At 45.6% G+C, this 20233-nt stretch overlaps 1 protein-coding gene across 1 annotated transcript in view; it reads left to right on the top strand.

Moving 5' to 3' along the window:
- The first annotated feature begins 4874 nt into the window (after positions 1 to 4874).
- The window catches only part of RNF4 (ring finger protein 4), a 39068-nt gene continuing 23709 nt past the window's right edge, over positions 4875 to 20233 (top strand). Inside the window, exons 1-4 of the mRNA XM_077815924.1 lie at positions 4875 to 7217; positions 8314 to 8331; positions 19200 to 19367; positions 19904 to 20024. Of these exons, the coding sequence (XP_077672050.1) occupies positions 19308 to 19367; positions 19904 to 20024 (181 nt within the window). The 5' untranslated portion in view covers positions 4875 to 7217; positions 8314 to 8331; positions 19200 to 19307. The remainder of the gene's footprint in view (positions 7218 to 8313; positions 8332 to 19199; positions 19368 to 19903; positions 20025 to 20233) is intronic.

Below are 20233 nucleotides of genomic sequence, written 5' to 3'. Positions count from 1 at the left end.
AGAGAAAGAGTTGGATAGTGGGATCAGTCAGAGAGAGAACCGTGAAAATGAGGCCTGTAAAAGGTTGAGCAATAGCCTATGCTGACAAGCTCTTTGGGGCAGGGACTGTATTTTCCTTTGTGTTTGTCCAACACCCAACACACTGGGCCCAGTCTTGACTTAGACTGCTCAGTGCTACCATGATACAAATAGTAATGCTAACAGTCAGAACCCTGAGATGTTATGGAGTTGAATATCACCCTTTAAATATGCAGCTGTACCTAGCATTTTGAGAGTGAAAGAAAGTTAAAGACACAGAACTGACCAGGAAGGCTATGTGGATGTTGCCACAGGCCATCACACTGTGGCTCACTTCCTCTGAGATACTGTTCCTGATATTCAAAGCCCAAGAGTCAGGATTAAGCTATCTCAGTGACCATCTCTCCTTCTGTGCCCCACGCCCCTGGCAGCAGCAAGCAAGGATGACAATGCGGAAGGTGTCCTCCAGATGAAATTCAAAGAAGGCTGGAGGAAGAGTGCTCTCACTGGAGAACCCTAGGGTGTGGAATTCCCTACCAGAAGTCGTGATCAGCCTGGTTCTTGCTACCTTAGGACACAATGGATAACCCAATAAGTCAAAAAGAAAAGGAGTACTTGTGGCACCTTAGAGACTAACCAATTTATTTGAGCATGAGCTTTCGTGAGCTACAGCTCACTTCATCAGATGCATACCGTGGAAACTGCAGCAGACTTTATATATACACAGAGAATATGAAACAATACCTCCTCCCACCCCACTGTCCTGCTGGTAATAGTTTATCTAAAGTAATCATCAGGTTAGGCCATTTCCAGCACAAATCCAGGTTTTCTCACCCTCCACCCCCCCCCCCCACACACAAATTCACTCTCCTGCTGGTGATAGCCCATCCAAAGTGACAACTCTTTACACAATGTGCATGATAATCAAGTTAGGCCATTTCCTGCACAAATCCAGGTTCTCTCACTCCCTCACCCCCCTCCAAAAACCCACCCCCATACACACACAAACTCACTCTCCTGCTGGTAATAGCTCGTCCAAACTGACCACTCTCCAAGTTTAAATCCAAGTTAAACCAGAACATCTGAGGGGGGGGGTAGGAAAAACAAGAGGAAATAGGCTACCTTGCATAATGACTTAGCCACTCCCAGTCTCTATTTAAGCCTAAATTAATAGTATCCAATTTGCAAATGAATTCCAATTCAGCAGTTTCTCGCTGGAGTCTGGATTTGAAGTTTTTTTGTTTTAAGATAGCGACCTTCATGTCTGTGATTGCGTGACCAGAGAGATTGAAGTGTTCTCCGACTGGTTTATGAATGTTATAATTCTTGACATCTGATTTGTGTCCATTTATTCTTTTACGTAGAGACTGTCCAGTTTGACCAATGTACATGGCAGAGGGGCATTGCTGGCACATGATGGCATATATCACATTGGTGGATGTGCAGGTGAACGAGCCTCTCACAAATCTTGGGAGACAGGCCAGTCCTTGCCTACAGACAGCCCCGCAACCTAAAGCAAATACTCACCAACAACCACATACCACACAACAGAACCACTAACCCAGGAACTTATCCTTGCAACAAAGCCCGTTGCCAATTGTGCCCACATATCTATTCAGGGGACACCATCACAGGGCCTAATAACATCAGCCACACTATCAGAGGTTCATTACAAGTATTTAATATTCAAAATTTGAGCTGTTTTGATTGGACAGACAAGGAACACAATATTTTCCTGGATGTCAAATAACTTCTTAAACTAGACTGCCTACTCTCAACCCCAGAATCCAGTATCAAGGAGTTGGCAATTCTACATCCACTCCCTCTGTTCAAAAATCATGATCCAGGCCCCCAAAAACCATGAGATTGGTTTAAAAGTCATGAGATTAATAAAAAATAATAATACATTTTGGATTCTTTATATTTACCTTCTGGTTTCCAAGCTGTGAGGGGGTGCACTTGCTTTACATTTTCAAGCTTTTCTCTATAAACATGAAGGCTAGCCTAGAAATTTACTTTTTTCAAGTAAAAACTGCAAGCCTCATGCAACCTCTGCCACGAGCAGTTGGGGCTTTACGAAATACACCAACTAATCACAAGAGTTGGCTGTACTGTCTCACTAACACTTCTGTGCCTTAGAGAACTCTGCCTAGGCAACTCTCCATGAGTAAGTTTTGGATTGTGGCAGAATCCAAGATATACATCATGGTGGTGGTTTCTTCTTGCCTTTCTACTGAGGGAATCCTTATTTCCACCTCAAGGAGGAAGTGGTCCACCTGAAGCTGGTCAGAAATTTTCCAATTAAATTTTTAGTCAGAAAATGCTGGTTCATCTAACCTGAATTTTCTTGTAAAAGCAAGTCAAGTTCAATGCACTTGCAGCCAGGGTTCTGATGGAAACCTGCCTAGTTCCCAGACAGTGTGTCTGCTGGGGAGCCCCAGCACAGTCAACCCTGTGGCCTGGGACAACAGGCCTCCCATGTCCACAGCTCCAGGACAGATGTGTCATGCCAGGACTTCCAAGATCCTTGCAGTGGAGCCAGGAGCTTGGCAGGCCTGGAAACCCAGCTGTAACCGTGGCTTGGCTCCTGGCTCCGTAGCATGGAGTCTGCAAGCCCTAAGAACTCTGACTCAGATCAGGGCTTTCAGAGCTTCCAGGCTCATTTCCGTGGAGCCAAGTGCCTGGAAGCCCAAGGAGACCCAGCTCTGGCCAGATCTCTCAATCTTAGTCTCAGAATGATACCAAATTTCAAACGCTGAAACTTCTCACAAACCAGGAATTCCACATTTGGGCCAGCTCGAGGTCCATGCCCAACCCAAGCATCCAGTGCAGAGTACTGTTAGCTCTGATGTGTATGTGGTGGTGGTGGGGCTCTGGAGGTTACCTGTGAGACAGCTAAGAAGGACAGTGTGTATGGAAGGTTCGGGGCTGTGGTAGCCAAGGTGGACGGTGATAGATGTCTCTGCGGGACAGCATCTCTCTCGGTAAACCTGGGGAGCCCTTGGCATCTGAGAGTTTCTAGTTCAGCTGGTTGCCCAGGCTGGTCTGGGGAGCTCACATATTATATGGCCACACTGCCGACTGCCCCAGGGCTAGCCAGGCACCCAGAGAGCCCCATTCAAACCTTCTGTCCAGCTGACACCTGTCACCGAAGTTCTTCCCTAGACTGGAACTGCGGGACTTACACTGAGGCCTGAGCATCACGCCCTGAGAACTACAACTCCCACCGTGCAGCGGGGCCGGACGGAAGGTGAGGGCGAAGTCAAACGGCCTGCTAATTGATATTCATGTCGTCCAATCAGCGAGCCGGAAGGGCTGTGGCCTCGCCAATGACTGGGCGGCAGGGGTGGGCCGCGCCGGCTCTGTGTGGAGTTTCCAGATCGGCCCCTAAGGAGGGTGAGTATGGTGGGCAGGGGTTGCTGGGACCCCGGCCGCCCGCCCGCCCGCTCTGCGCTGAGCCGAGCCGAGCCGAGCCGAGCCCAGCCCCCAGCAACGTACAGCGGAGCCGGGGCGGCAGGTGACAAGGGGCCCGAACCCTGGGAAGCCGGCTCCCTGCGGGGCGCGGGGGCTTGGAGCCCGGGCCGGAGCTCCCCCAGCCCCCTGAGAGCCGGGCCCGGCCCCCCAGCGTCGCAGAGCCCCCACGGGAGCCTGCCCCGCCCCCACCCACCCCTGCCACACGGGAAGCAGGGTCCGACCTCCCCCCAATATCCTGGGCCCCCCGAGGGAGACTGGCCTGTGGCCTCCCTTCGCTTCTCCCTCGCTTCCCCCCCCCCGCAGGAGACTGGCCTGTGGCCTCCTTTCGCTTCTCCCTCGCTTTCTCTCCCCCCTCCCTCTCGCAGGAGACTGGCCTGTGGCCTCCCTTCCCTTCTCCCTCGCTTCCCCCCCCTCCCGCGGGAGACGGGCCTGTGGCCTCCCTTCCCTTCTCTTCTCCCTCGCTTTCTCTCCCCGCCCCCCCCCCGCCCCGCAGGAGACTGGCCTGTGGCCTCCCTTCCCTTCTCCCTCGCTTCCCCCCCCTCCCGCGGGAGACTGGCCTGTGGCCTCCCTTCCCTTCTCCCTCGCTTCCCCCCCCCCCCGCGGGAGACGGGCCTGTGGCCTCCCTTCGCTTCTCCCTCGCTTCCCCCCTCCCTCCCCCGCGGGAGACGGGCCTGTGGCCTCCCTTCGCTTCTCCCTCGCTTCCTTCCCCCCCCCCCCCCGCGGGAGACGGGCCTGTGGCCTCCCCTCGCTTCCCCCCCCCCTCCCTCCCCCGCGGGAGACGGGCCTGTGGCCTCCCTTCGCTTCTCCCTCGCTTCCCCCCTCCCTCCCCCGCGGGAGACGGGCCTGTGGCTTCCCTTCCCTTCTCACTAGCTTCCCCCCTCCGGGAGACGGACCTGAGCCCTAGCCGGCCTCCAATTCCTCTGTCCCTGCCGCACCCCGTCCATCCCTGTCTCCAGATGTGCGTCTCCCCTGCCCCATCCCTGTCTCCAGATGTACGTGCTGTTACCTCCACTTCTTTCCTGCCCGTCTTAGAAGGAGGCAGGTCTTTGAGATCTGCTCTTCCCATTGTGTCCTTTCTCAGGGCAAGAACGACCTCTGAATGCTGCTCCCCTCCCCCAAAGTCTTGCTGATCATCCCATTGTCACAGAGGGAGAGGGGTCTGTCAGGCCATTGCCCCCATTAACCTTATCTTGTTTTCTCCCTCCCTGATGGCCCGGAGGAAATTGGGCTTGTAGGGATCACTGCCCCACCCCTTCAGTCCTGGTTCTGCTCCCTCACATGCCATACGGAAAGGGGGTGTGGTTATTGCTCCTTCCTGATCAACTCCTGAACTGACTGTGTATCATATCAGAGTGACAAGGAGGGTGAGGTAATATCTTTTATTGGACCAACTTCTGTTGGTGAGAGAAACAAGCTTTCGAGCTAACACAGAGCTCATCTTCAGGTTTGGGAAATGCAACAGAGAAGGGGGAGCCAGAGGAGGGATTCAGAGATAGGGGTGACATGGTTATAGCAATGAGCTAGGAAAATTATCTTTGCAGCAGCATTCTGAATGGGTATGAGTGGGGGAAGATTGCATTTTTCAAAGCTGGTGAGAAGAACGTTGCAGTATCGAGATGAGATTGGATGAGAGTTTTAGCTGTGTGGATGGATAGGAAAGGCCATATCTTAGAGATGTTACAGAGAAAGAATTGGCAATATTTAGATATATCTTGGATATGAGGACTTAGAGAGAGATTCAAGTCAGGCTATGGGCCTGAGTGATGGGCAGGTTGGTCGTGGTGGTGGTCAAAGTGATCAAGAAAGGAGGTGGTGAAATCTCCAAGGCTGAGGCATTAGCATTTCATGTTTTCCTGATTGTCAGGTATGTTGTTTTTGTACATTGTCTTACTAAACCCTGTACATAAATTGGTTAGTCTCTGAGGTGCCACTAGTACTCCTTTTCTTCCTGTACAGATTGAACATTTTAACTGAACATTGAAACCTGACCAGCTAACATGTTAAAATTTGCCTAGTCTACTTTGGGTTTCAATGCTTGTGTTAATACACCTTTATTCCTAGTGTAGACAAGTCCCTAGCATAGATGAGCCATCAGCATTTTAAGCAATGTCATCTAACCACTCAGAGCAAGGCTGATTGACAAGGTGCCTAAAATGTTAGTAGTATGCATCCCAGTGTTGTAAATGCTGGTGGAACTGAACTGGGATGCATAACTGGGTGTTAATAGAAGAAATAGTCTGTAAAACCTTCTCTAGTGTAAACAAGGCCTACTGTCAGGGAAATAGCACTTGGCTGGCAGGAACTGTGCTCTGTGTCAGTCAGAATAGTGTTTTAATTGTAGCGTATTCATGACGCAGCTGTAACAAAGTCACTACAGAAGGATTGTAAGACAACAATAGTAGCAATGTGTGGCGAACTCTTGAATTTGAGGGAGGAATGTGGTGTGGCTTTCCTTGTACTACCTCATCCTACAATTTAATACAGATTTTGCTATGAGATGCAATGAAAGGTTAAAGATATTCAGTAGTCTGTTAAACAGCTGCTTTTCTTTCTAGGTCAAGGTTTATCAAAAACTCAGAATCATTTAAGCTTCATAAATTAGAAACTGAGCGTTGTCTACATGCCACTTTTTTACTGAGACTAATAGTATATTTCTGTGCCAAAATCAAAAGTATTCAGTTACATTCATATCCCTATAGAAAGTTCTCCCAAATGAAGAAAAAATAAACAAAAAACCCCACCACCAGAAGTGAAACTTCAGCTTCTCCAAGTCCTCTTTAAAGCCAATTTTAGGCACTTACAACTACCAAGGCTGTATCAGAAACAGCCAGGCATTTTATGTAACTAGACATTCCTTTCATGCACCAACAATTTGATTAATTTGAAACTACTTTTTTGTTTTGGGTTCCAGACCAATATTGTATTATGCATCTGGTTGTTAGATGACCTGGAAAAGGAGTGTTCCACATGTTCACATATAAAAAAGGTTTCATGTCTTTTTTAAGATTCTAGCCCCTCTCCCCCCGCCCTGCCCCACCAGTTCTTTTAACCAGGGCTCCTTGTGAAACTAGAGAACTGGAGTACAAGGTTATTTTAGTATTTAATACAACATGGGCAGAGGTGGACTGCTCAAATTTTTAGAGCCTTGCACAGATACAAATTTATATCAGTCAATATTAATCGGTATGAGCAGAACCACAGGGCACTTCTGGGAACTGCAGCGGCAAAAGGAGCAGAACGTGGGGGCCGCCACTCCCAGGAGCTAGCACCCCACGCTGACAGCTCCTCCAGCACAGCAGTACTGCCTCCCGCCCCACCCACTGAGGTGGGCCCCAGGTTCACCAGCAGCTGTCCCTGGTCTTGCTCTTGCGCATGCCCCCAGAGGGGAGATGCAGATAGCTGCGTGGAAGGGCTTGGGGCGGGGCTGCGGGTGGTACAGCTGCACCAAAGGAGCTGCAGGCGCAGGGCACTGGCTCCTGGAGCAGCAGCCGCTCCACATTTGGCTCCTTTCACTGCTGCCCTGTGGTTCCATGGATACCAATTTATATCCACAGATATCCACATCTTCTGCATCAGTTAATTTCTGTAACTCTTTGACCTGGGACAAAGTTAAAATTCAGTGTCTTTTTTTTTTTTTTTTTTTCTTTTTTTTTTAGGTCTGCATTTTTATTTGAAGTGCTGTAGCTTTGTAAAGGGGACTAGTGTCCTGAATTCTTTTGTGACAGGTATGTCGCCGGAGACTGCATGTAATCTTCCTCCTCGCCCCGGGTGTGTACACACACTCATGCTTCCCCATCAGAGTATTTTCCCCAACTGGAGGCACAGGGATCTCAAATGACTTTTTCTAAAGTGTTGCTTCATGAAGCTACCCTATTATGTGAGCAGTAGTCCCTGCCCCCTGTGAAAGTACAAAGACATCATGCAACCTACTCCCTGCCTTCCCAAATATTTCTAAGGAAAATTTATTTAGCCCCATCAGTATATCTGTAGAGTAGCTTCAACCGCAGAATAAAACATACACATTATTCAATGGACCCAATAATACAATGTAGCCACCAAAGTGACCCTTAACTGCAGTTCCAACTATGTTTCAATGCAAACCATTTCAACCTAAAACTGATGCCTAACATACATCAAAAGCATTACCTTCAGTTACAAACTAGTGTTTTTAGCTGTAGCCTACTTTTATCTGCTTACTTTAACCTAATCCTGGCCCTGATGCAATAGCTTCTTGAGTGGACCCAAGAAAACATTGCTGGTAGAAAAGAACGGAGAGCAACTGTTCAGTATTAAAATATCTAGGAAAGCAGTTCCCACAGAGAAATAATAATGAAATCTTTAGGGCCCCCACAAGTTACAAACCAGACCACTATAAAATTCTGGTAAAACTCCACTTGAAGATGTTCTCTTCTTAGTTATTAACCTAGGCAACAATCCTTCAAAAGTTATGCATGTGCGTAAATCTTACATACCAAGTTATCCCACGCTATGAGCAGTTCCCTATTAGTGGGTGCATATGTCTTTGCAGGACTGGGGTCATAATTTTTCACATTTAACTTCCCCTCTACCTCTCTCTTCCTTGTTGTGAAAGGAAGAAACTGAGTTTAAAGTTGTCATTGAAAGTGCTCATGAAGGCAGTACAATTGAGAATGTAATAGTTGTCTGTTGACCAATGGTCCATCTCTTCTGCTGGACAGTTGCAGATGCTTCAGTGGGAAGGTCTTTTTATGTTTTTAAGAAAATAACTATGCTTGGCAGAATTTTATTTTTCATGTTTGTTTTTTAAGCATTTTTTTTATTTTCATCAATTTATTTTCACAGGTGCAGAAAATACTAAAGGTCAGACAATATTTAATGACTTCCATTGTTGTATGCGGTGGTGTTGTAGCTGTGTTGGTCCCAGGATATGAGAGACAAGTTGGGTGAGGTAATAACTTTTATTGGACCAACTTCTGTTGGTGAGAGTCAAGCTTACACAGAGCTCTTCTTCAAGTCAGGAAAACGTACTCAGTGTCACAGCTAAGTAAAAGACGGAACAGATTGTTTAGCATAACATCTGATGAAGTGAGCTGTAGCTCACAAAAGCTTATGCTCAAATAAATTGGTTAGTCTCTAAGGTGCCACAAGTACTCCTTTTCTTTTTGCGAATACAGACTAACACCTCTGTTACTCTGAAAGCTAGCATAACTAGCTGACGCATATGTAAGGGACCATCTGAGGTGAAGTGGCCCATTAACACCCGTCTAGTCATAAGGCCTGGCCTGTTAACACCTCTCTAATCATCATGGCTCACAGTTGTTATCAGGGCAATTAATGCACTGGATGAGGTACACCACATGTAGAAAAGGAGTACTTGTGGCACCTTAGAGACTAACCAATTTATTTGAGCATGAGCTTTCGTGAGCCACAGCTCACTTCATCAGATGCATACCGTGGAAACTGCAGCAGACTTTATATATACACAGAGAATATGAATATGAAACAATACCTCCTCACACCCCACTGTCCTGAACTGGTTAGTCTCTAAGGTGCCACAAGTACTCCTTTTCTTTTTGCGAATACAGACTAACACGGCTGTTACTCTGAAACCTGTACACCACATGTGATATGCATGTGTAGGACCCATGAATCTTGAAAAAGTGTTGTGGGAGGTGTTGATCATTGTAGCAGTAGAGATATGTCTGCAGGTTTTGCATCTGTTCTGGCAAGATCTGATGCCGCTTGGAGTTTGTGTGTCCTGGTTTGTGAGGAGTTTGCTTCTGATGATGAGCTTGGAGAGGCTGAGGAGTTGTTTGAAGGCCAGAAGAGGTGGTTCAGGAAAGATTTCTTTCAGGATGGGGTCCCCATTAAGTATGGGTTGTAGCTATTTGGGTTCTAGTGTGGGGTGTTAAGCGACAACTAGGGGTAGGAGAGCTTTTTATTTCTGTAATAAGCAGGTTTTCTCTGTGTATTTGGGTGGTCTGTTCTATGATGCAGCTTACTTCTCTAGTGGATAAAGACATTGGGTTTATGGCTTATTACAACAAGCTATAACTCACTAACCCAACCCTCCCCACAGCTAGCTCCCCCTCTTCCTTTCCCTCCCTGTGACTGGAGGGGTGTTAACAGGCCACTTCACTTTAAATGTTCCCTTGAAATGTGTGTTAACTAGTAATGCTAAACAATCTGTTCCACCTTGTATTTAGCTGAGATGCTGTGTACCTTTCCTGGATCTAAGGAGGAGAGAGATCTGTTACTTCACCTACCTTGTCTCTCTAATATTAAATAATAGTTGACGTTGAGACTCAAAGTTAAAACTTTATAACCTTTAAAACACAAATTGTCAACATATGTCGAAATATACAAAGTAAATAGCCTTAAATAAAACTCCAGTAAGTTCTCAAGCAGCATTTTTCTTATTTTGCCTATTTATAAGTTTCAACTATTGGTAGAAGTATTTTTTTTCCATCAGTTTGTGTGTGTACAATGAAATTAACACTTATGGATAAAAAAATCCTTATGGACCTAAAATATAGCATAATGGTCAGTTTGGCAATAAGAGACCTATGGGGAAAACTGGTAGTCTGTCATGCACCTTGAATATTAATATCCATTTTCATCCTATCTAGTATTGGATATTAGAATAAATGTCTAATCTTGCTTTTTAAGTTCTTTGCTATGACATCTCTTGGCAATTAACTCTGTGGGTTACATATGCAGTCTCTTAAACTTTAGTTTTCTCAGCTTTCCCTTAGGCCAAAAGTCAGAAGTTGGGAATGGGCAACAGGGGATGGATCACTTGATGATTACCTGTTCTGTTCATTCCCTCTGGGGCACCTGGCATTGGCCACTGTCAGAAGACAGAATACTAGCCTAGATGGACCTTTGGTGTGACCCAGTATGGCCGTTCTTATGTTCAAAACTTAGTAACAGCAGCTTAAAAGTGTAGGCTTTTAAAAAAAATAAATAAATTTTTAGTCACTTGCCTGATTTTAAAAAGTGCTGAGTACCTAGCAGCTCCCATTGAAGTTATTGAAAATCTGGCTACTTGCTCAAGACCTTAACTTCAGGGACCCACTGCTTTAAATCTTGGCCTTGGTTTTCCTACAATAGGTGCACCCAATCAATCTTCCCTGTGCCATATATTATTTTATAAAATCATGTTACTGCTTATTCTTTTCACTAACTTGATCCTTTTGAGATTGTTTGCTTTAAGGACTAGAGTGAGTTCATGCAACCATCTAATGCTTAGAGGTAGATGGCTTTCTGCATATCTGGATAAACTGGGCAGCTAAGAATCTTATACATGATTCAGAGACTGTTTGCAGAAGATTTAGATAGATATTTTTAAACAAGAAGTTAGAATTTGCTGAATGGAGCAAAGATTTCCAAGATCCTAAAATCTCCAGTCTGAACTTGTTTATACCCACAGTTTTACCTTGTTCTGATGCTGAAGATGACCCACAAAAGAGAATTTGGGGTTGTACACTTGTTTCTTTCTGATATATAAACAGACAAAAAGTGGGGTTTTAAAGGTATTTTTCTGCTTATTTAACCTTAGAAATAGCAGTTGTCTGGTCTTGCTGGAATTTTGACATGGAGGACTCTATGCATATGGACTATTACTTTCTTGGCCCTTAGTTGAAGGCGTACTGTTCAGTTTTTCTTTCAACTGTTTGTTTTAGGTGTTCGTGTAAAAATATTTGTTAAATAAAACAGACTTTTAAATAATATTTTAAAAACCGCCACTCTTCAGTTAGTCAGGTTTAATTTTCATGGATTTGCTGGTGTCATGAATTATTCTCTGGTAATCCATTAGTCTTCCAGGTCAGACAAGGCCTGAATTTCTAATATTCAGTATCAAGGGGCAAAACTGCACAAACCAGCTCTTCTTTTTGGGGTTAAAACCAAGCAAGAAAAGTTATAGCCCCCAAAGAACAATTTTTTTTACAACATTCTGAGAAAAAATGGGGTTGTAGTCATATGAGATTCCATATGTAACCTTAACTGTAGGGTTTGCTTCTGTAAATGGAAAAGCTGTATACTGTTAATCTGTGTTCAGAGAACTTTATCAAATAAGATGCTTACCAAAAAATTAACCTTTGGCTGTTGTAGCAATGTTTCTCCACTTTGTAGTTATGAAAACTTGCATAGCACTGGTGAAGTACTAAAGATGAATCATAATGCTGCATTTTTATCCTTGGTTTGTAAGGTTCTCGTATTTTGCTGTTTGAGTCAAGGTTGTATAGAGGGGAGGGAAAAAGATCTTACCCAATGTGAAGAAGCTATCATTAAACGTAACAGGAAACTATAACCTTATGCAACTGAATTTTTATTTATCATTCTGTTAACCACAAATTTGCAGAGGGAAACCTATATTACTACTAAGAGTGCTATTGTATGAGTTAATAGGTAGATATTTTTTTCTAGTTTTCCTGAAGAGTGTTTCAGAATAAACGGTATTTAAATTGCTTTTGAGTGTATATTTGGAAGTCTTCGCTAATGTCAGTGTATCTACTCAAATAGTTACTTTCAAACAATTAGTCCTAAATTGAAAGACACTTAGAAGTCCAAATAATTGCAAAGAGTAGACTTCAGAAGAAAGTGAGCAACTGGACTCCAATCTGAACTTTGCAGGTGTAACAGAAACCAAGGAAGATTCTTTAAATTATGTTTGAGCTTAATCTTTAAATGTCTCCTAATTAAGCTTGCCTACAGTTTTACAGATGCAAGCTTTACAATTCTGCTGGCATGAATCGGTATCTTCTGCATGTCAGTTTAAAAGTTAGTGTAATGTGGACTTTAAAAATATAGGCACGATAGGGTTTTGGAACTTGTTTCCTTTTGAGTTCAACTATCTTGAATGGCTTGTGTTGGTGCTGACCCACTGTGATATGGTGACAGTTTCTCAATAGTTGTCCAAATATAGCCATCTCTATAGATACAGATTGTCAACTCTGCTTCCATTGAGAGATCTGGCAGGAATTCCCAAAGGTTATCAGATTTGATCCTATGGCAACTGCAGATGTGCCTCAGGTACACCACTCTACAATACCTATTCTTCTTCTTTTGTGTGCTTGCTCATGTCCATTCCGTATTAGGTGTGTGCACTCACCCAATGCACAACTGCCAGAAATTTTTCCCTTCGCAGTATCCATAGGGGATCAGCTCTGGTGCCCTCTGGAGTGGCACTCACATGGTGCGATATAAGGGGCGCCACCAGCTCCCCCACTCTCAGTTCCTTCTTCCTGCCAATCACAGTGCTGGAACGTCCTCTGCTTCGGCTAACATTAATTCTTCTCCATTCTTGTGAACTTTGCAGAACCTGTAATTTAGCTGTATATAGTTAGTAGTTGAATTAGTTACCCTTAATAGTAGTTCTTAAAGCCTTTGTTAGTCCCGAACGGCACTCAGCCTGGGGACGGGGCATGCTTTAAGCCCTGTGATTGCTGCAGACAGCCCATACCCGTCAGCAATCCCCATAATAGCTGTCTTAGATACTTGGGCGAAGGGCATATAAGCGACAAGTGTCATATTTGCAAGTCCTTCAAACCCAGGACTAAAAAAGGAGTATGACAACCACCTTAGAGCGCTTCGCATGGAGTCGGCACTGGAGCAGAGGTCCAACTTGGCACCGCTCCCCATCATGAGGGATGTCCCGCCACTGCCTGCCGCCCAAAGTCGTCACGCCTCAGTGCCAGAGAGGCAAGTTCAGCAGAACCCTTTTCGGTCCCCGGGCATTGGGCACTAACAGCAGGATTCGAGGCATACCTCACCGATAGCCTGGCACAGACCCACCAGTGCACCAGCCCCCCTGGCAGGAACGCCTAGACCAACCCTTCACGCCGCCAAGAGCTCAGTAGAGATCCTGGGAATATTGGGGGACTGAAGCCACCAGTCACCAGTATTCCATTATCAGACTCCAAGACGGGGATTGCTGTATTCGGGACAATCCTCCCGGCAACCATCCTGTGATAGCTCCCAGTCCCGCTCGATTGAAATCAGGGTGTTTTTTTTGTTTGTTTGTTGGTTTGTTTTGTTGGTTTGTTTTTTCCCCCTAGTTCTGCTTTTGGTCTGGAGCTCAGCTACTATAGTTATGGGAGCCAATAAAGACTCTAGATAGCTTTTGCTGTTCACCTCTCTGATGTCATCCCAGTTGCTTTGCTTATCCCTTATCTTTAAGCAGTGTAGAAGATGCTTTTTCAGCACATAAGATGCACTCATCTCAACTAGATATAGAAGTATGGCCATGACACACTGGGTTCCTCGCAACTACTCTTAGGAATTTTGCATTGAAATTGCATCTTGTCTAATGAACATTCTGGTCTGGAGAGGTTGTGTGAGTCTTTCTTGATGGATCATTGATGCTGCAAGCATGTGTTTTTTGTTGGTTTTTTTTTTTCCCTTCTCTCCTCCCCTGCCACCTTTTTTTGGTCATTTGCAGGTCTGATGAAAGATAACCTAATGGCCTGAAGAAGTAGTCAGTCTGTAGCTGGATGATACCCTGTAATTATATATAGTTGAATTACATAGGATGTGCCATCTGGTCCAGATGCAATTCACCATCATGTCCTGCAGCATGCCTGAAAGCACTCCTGAGCTCCTCTACGCTCATCATGTAGCCTTCAAGGCAGTCTGAAACAACTAGGGCCTTGAAGGACCAGAATCAAGGTCGCTGAGCTTAATCTGGTGCAGATTAGTGTCAGTTTAGCTCATTTCATTTGACGGTAATGCAGTAGATTCACTTATTACTACAAGAACAATAGCTGAACTGCTGCCAAGCTATAATGACATTTTGGGGCAGAACAACCTTGGCAGCTAAATTCAACCCCTTAATGCCAGAGACAGGCAGAGCAGCCATGTCATTATCTTTATGGACAAACCGTTGCTTTGTTCTGACATCAAGACACACATCTAAATTCAGATAATTTTAAGGGAATAGGTTCTGTTACGGAATCCTTCTAGGGATGCCCAAATGTCTTAGCCAGCAGTCTATTAAACATCTCTGTCCACTTTTTTTTTTTTTAACCAGGAGGTTTAGCCATTCTGCTTACTACTTGGGTGGTGGTTTTAAAACATGGGAAGAGATATCTTATCCTTCCCACTAAAAAAGAAATGCTACTGTTTTCATGTTTGAAGCCAGGCTATTCATTCTCTTTCCTTCTGTAAGCTGCAACTTCTGGGTTCCATTTGTTTTATTTTGGAGACACCCATATGTAGCTATTCAGTTTCCATATATTTGAATCTGGAGATGGGTATCTCCTGGAGAAAAGATAATTACTTGTCTGTAATACTTGCTTGCTGAAGATGGTCAGTTTTGGATTAACAGTCCCCAACCCTGACTCTGCCCTCAAATTTGGTGGTTCTGTAATTTGTATGCACACATAATTTGCTCCTTCTAAGGGTATGTCTACAGTACAAAATTATTCAAAATTATTCTATTCGAATTTTTGGAAGCAATTTTATACATTTGGTCTTCTGTGTCCCCACTAAAGCACGTGAATTCGGCGGAGTGCATCCACAGTACCAATGCTAGCATCGAATGTCGGAGTGGTGCACTGTGGGTAGCTATCGCACAGTTCCTGCAGTCCCTGCCGCCCATTGGAATTCTGGGTTAAGCTCCCAGTGCATGATGGGGCAAAAACATTCTCACGGGTGTTTCTGGGTGTGTGTTGTCAGTCGCTCCTCCCTTCGTGAAAGCTACAGCAGACAATCCTTTCGCGCCTTTTTGGCGTGCAGATGCCATACTGCTTTCAGCAGATGGTGCACCGCTGCTCTCCTGCTGCTATGAATCTACCTAGCACTTCCTCTCATCTTCCTATGTAATCTCTAGTATCTACTTTCTCTTCCTTATCGAACGCTTCCGCTGCCAACTCTGCTTTCCCGCTCTTGCTGTGCTACGGAGCTTCTCCACATTGTCTGTCCTGGGCTCCTTCCTCCGTGAAAGCTACAGAAGACAACCATTTCCTGCCTTTTTTTGGCTATCGTGAACTGAACAGCACCTCTTCCGCTGCCACTCTGCTCTCCTATGTTTCATGCCCTTTTTCCAGGATTACCCATGCAGGTGCCATAGCCATGGAGCCAGCTCAGATCTCCACTGCAGTTTTGACCATTGGAAATACCTCGCGCATTATCCAGCAGTATGTGCAGTACCTGCGAAACCGGGCGAGGAAGCGACGACAGCGCGATTACGATAGTGATGAGGACATGGACCGGATGTTCCTAGAAGCACAGCATGTGGCGATTGTGAGATCATGGTGGTATTGGGCCAGGTTCATGCTGTGCAATGCTGATTTGGGGCCCGAGAAACAAGCACAGATTGGTGGGACCACACAATGTTGCAGGTATGGGATGGTTCCCAGTGGCTGAGAAACTTTTGTATGCGTAGGGCCACTTTCATGGAACTTGGACTTGCTGTCCCCTGCCCTGAAGCGCAAAGACACCAAAATGAGAGCAGCCCTCACAGATGAGAAGCGAGTGGCCATAGCCCTGTGGAAGTTTGCAGTGCCCATCAGCTGCCGGTCAGTTGGGAATCAGTTTGGAGTGGGGAAATCGACTGTCGGGACTGCTGTGCTGCAAGTAGCCAATGCAATCATTGACTGGCTGCTATCAAGGGTATTGACTTTGGGAAATGTACAGACCATTGTGGATGGCTTTAATGCGCCGGGGTTCCCTAACTGCGGCGGGGCGACAGACAGAACACATATCCCTATCTTGGCCCCGGAACACCGGGGCGGCCAGTACATAAACCGCAAGGGGTACTTTTCCGTGGTGCTGCAAGCACTGGTGGATCACAAGGGACATTTCACCGACATCAGTGTGAGATGGCCGGGAAAGGTGCATGAAGCTTGCATCTTCAGGAACTCTGGTCTGTTTGAACATGTGCAGGAAGGGACTTACTTCCCAGACCAGAAAATTACTGTTGGGCATGTTGAAATGCCTATAGTTACCCTCTGGGACCCAGCCTACCCCTTAATGCCGTGGCTCATGAAGCCGTACACAGGCACTCTGGACAGTAGTAAGGAGCAGTTCAACTCTAGGCTGAGCAAGTGCAAAATGGTGCTAGAATGTGCTTTTGGACGTTTGAAAGCGCGCTGGTGCAGTTTACTGACTCGGTTAGATCTCAGCACAACCAGTATTCCAATTGTAATTGCTGCTTGTTGTGTGCTCCCCAATATCTGCGAGAGTTAGGGGGAAACCTTTATGGTGGGGTGGGAGGTTGAAGCAACTCGCCTGGTGGCCAGTTTCACACAGCCAGATAACAGGGTGATTAGAAGAGCGCAGCAGGGCTCTCAGAGAAGCTTTGAAAGCCAGTTTCATGACTGGCCAGGGTACAGTGTGACAGTTGTTTGTTTCTCTTAAAGTTACCCACCATACATTTTATTTATAATGAAAGGAAATAAAGTCACAATTATTTAAAAACCGTTCTTTATTATTTGTTGCACAAAACATTGAGAGAAATCAGAAGCGAGACGGGGGAGGGGAGGTACTGGGTTGGGCAGGTGGAGGAGGAGGAAAGGACAAGTCCAGAAACCAAATAAAAAATTAGGATATGTCAGCTTTCTGCTGCTTGTGCAATTCTCTGGGGTTGACTGTGTGGGTCCCCGTAGCCCACCTCCCCCCAACCCCCCCCAACCCCCCCCCGTTCTTGGGTATCTGGGCGAGGAGGCTATGGAACTTGGAGAGGAGGGAGGGCAGTTATATAGGGGCTGCAGCGTCAGTCTGTGGTCTTGCTGCCTTTCCCACATTAGATCCACCATATAGTGGAGCATGTCAGTTTGCTTCCCCCATGAGCTTGACTGTAGCATCCTGCCTGCTCTCATTGCGCACATCCCTCCTCTCTTCGTATTCATGTAACGCTTTACATGACTCCACAGTTGTATGCCTGCACGCATTCAGCTGGGCCCTATCAGTACAGGAGGACTGCATGAGCTCGGCAAATATGTTGTCCCGAGTTGGTTTTTTTCGCCTTCTAATCTAGGCCGGCCAACCTCTGGGATGGAGTAGATAGGGACCACATTGAAACATTTGTACCTGCTGCAGGAGGAGAAAAAGGGAGGGTAGTATTTTAAAAGATACATTTTTAGAGAACAAAGGGGACACTGTTTCTCAATGAAACAGGCAATTCATTGTACACAGCACATGTTCTTTCTGTACAAGGTCACATTTTGCCTCTTCTACTGAAGTGCCTGCCACTTTGGTGTGAGTAAGCCGCCACATGTGGCCGGGCAAGCCCTAGGGGCATGCGGGATTCTGCTTCTTTTGCATTGATTTCAATGCTTTCAAACTGCCGGGCCCCCTTTCCCATAGCAAGCAATGCCTGGTGGGTTTGCCATATAAAAGGAGGGCCTGTGGTCTCTTTAGGATGATCGCTTCACACAATACCCTCTCCCCCACACACTCACCTACTGCGGGGCTCCGATGAGGCTCTGAGCAGGGACGAGCCCTTTAACCTAAACGCGAACAGCCCGGTGCAGCTGGGTTTCCCCCCACCGCGTGGTTCCGATCAAGCTCTCACTCACCAGAAGTGCCTTCTCCAGGGTCATGGTCCGGGAGCATGCCTTGGGAGTGGGGGGAGGCTATTGGCTCCAGCGTTAAGAATAGTTCCTGGCTCGAGGGAAAAACTGATTCCCCACTTGCTGCCTGTGCACCGTCGTCCTCCTCTTAGTCCTCCAAAAATTCATCCTCCTCGCTCCGTGCAACTTCCCCCTTGCAGGTGTCCACGGACAGTGATGGGGTAGTGGTGGCGTCACCCCCCATAATTGCATGCAGCTGACGGTAGAAGCAGCATGTATGGGGCTGTGACCCAGAGCACCCGTTCGCCTCCTTGGCTTTTTGGTACGCTTGCCTGAGCGTTTTGATTTTTGTACAACACTGCTGTGTGTCCCTGGAGTAGCCTCTTTCTGTCATGGCCCTGGAGTCTTTAGCATACGTATTTGCATTTCTTTTTTTTGGAACGTAGTTCTGCCATAACAGATTCGTCTCCCCAGCATGCGATGAGATCCAGTACCTCCTGTTCAGACCATGCTGGAGCTCATCTGCGAATCCGGGACTGCATGGTCTCTTGTGATGGTGGACTCTGCAATTGCCTGTGATGGTGGACTGTGCTGATGGTGACCAAAGAGGAAATTCAAAAGTTCCCGGGGCTTTTACTGTCTACATAGCTAGTGCATTGGAGTTGAGTGTTGTCCAGAGTGGTCACAAGGGAGCATTCTGGGATAGCTCCTGGAGGCCGATAACGTCGAATTGTGTCCACAGTACCTGTAACCCGGAACTGCGATCTCAATTTTAGCGCTACTCCACTTGCTGAGGTGGAGTACAAAAATCGGATTAAAGAGCCCTTTAAATCGAAAAAACTGGTTTGGTCGTGTGGACGGAATCAGTTTTATTTCAAAGTAACTCAGCTAATTCCGAAATAACCGCATACTGTAGACCAGGCCTTAGAATTACCACTTCTTGTTTCAAAGGAAACCTCATTTGGGCTTTTAGGTACTTTCCCAATACAATAATAAACTGACATTGGATTGTAGGTGTTGGGAGTAGGAGAGCATAGCAAGTTTTTGAGACATACCTTTGGATGCCTCAGAGGCTCAAATCTTAAACTATGGGAGTTCCTGACTGGTCTCATGCAAGAAGCGTTGACTCAAAAATGGGAATCCGTAGAGATGGCTGTACTTAGGAGAGCAAGAATTACAGGTAGGTAATCTTCTCTCTCCTTTTCTTTATAGGTTTGGAAGAGCAACATTCTAAGATACTGAAAAATCTGGACTTTTAATTATATACTTCCTAAAGAAATATAAAGCGTTGAAAATTGTAGCCTCCTTGCAGTTTATTTTATGGTATCTGTACCTCTTACTTTTTTCTGTATTTTATATTCAAGAAACAGCATGAGCACAGTAAGTATTTTCTTAATGAAGTAAATGCATAACTGATTATCTAGTTCTTTATCATTTTTAGACTTGTAGCCACTTGTGCCATTTCAAAACATAATGTGTGGTCTGAACAACCTGAAGAAAACAGATTGTAATAAAAGTAAATTAAGATGCAATGTAATCCCATATTCTATCCTGATTAAATTTAATATCTCTAGGTATTGTTAGTATTACTCAAATAAACAAACACCCTTGATGTTGGAGAATAGTCCTGTTTTTGTCCAAACTAACTGAAGAAGTCAGTTTGAATCTAACAGTTGATGTAATCATGAAATAGCCCTCTTGATCACCAGTGATCACAGAAAGCACCTTTCCTGCCTGGCCCAACTGGTAAGAAGCATTGTGGTGATGCCTTTACTTTGGCATTTCCAATTCAGATATTGGAATGAATCTGTACAAAACCATGTATGCAGTTAGCAGCAATTAAAAACATTCTATCAAGATCAGGTCTGCATTAATACTAGCTTTAAAAAACAAACAAATATTCTTTTCTCTCTTAGACTCAAAGAAAACGTCGTGGAGGAGCCATCAATTCTAGGCAAACTCAGAAACGAAACAGACTGGTAGCTTCAGCGACAGAAATGGCTTCAGAAGCAGAGCCAATAGAACTTGAAGAAAGCGGTAAGCCTTATTTTTTCCATTTAAAAAAAAAATTGTTTTTGCTTCTGGAGTGTTGGGAGCCCAGTTCACATGCAGAGGCAGATTATGGGTTTGGGGGTGGTCCCTCCCCACCTCTTCTGCCTGCAGTCCCACCTGTCTCCCCACCCCCCCAGGCTCCTGCCTCCCACTGTTCAGATGTACTTTTATCAAAGTAAAGCTTCCAAATCCAA

This window comes from Eretmochelys imbricata, chromosome 4, assembly GCF_965152235.1.
Source record: "Eretmochelys imbricata isolate rEreImb1 chromosome 4, rEreImb1.hap1, whole genome shotgun sequence".
NCBI classification, from domain to species: Eukaryota; Metazoa; Chordata; order Testudines; family Cheloniidae; genus Eretmochelys; species Eretmochelys imbricata.
The sequence above is the reverse complement of the archived record's forward strand: the minus strand, read 5'-3'. Positions and strand labels throughout refer to the sequence as shown.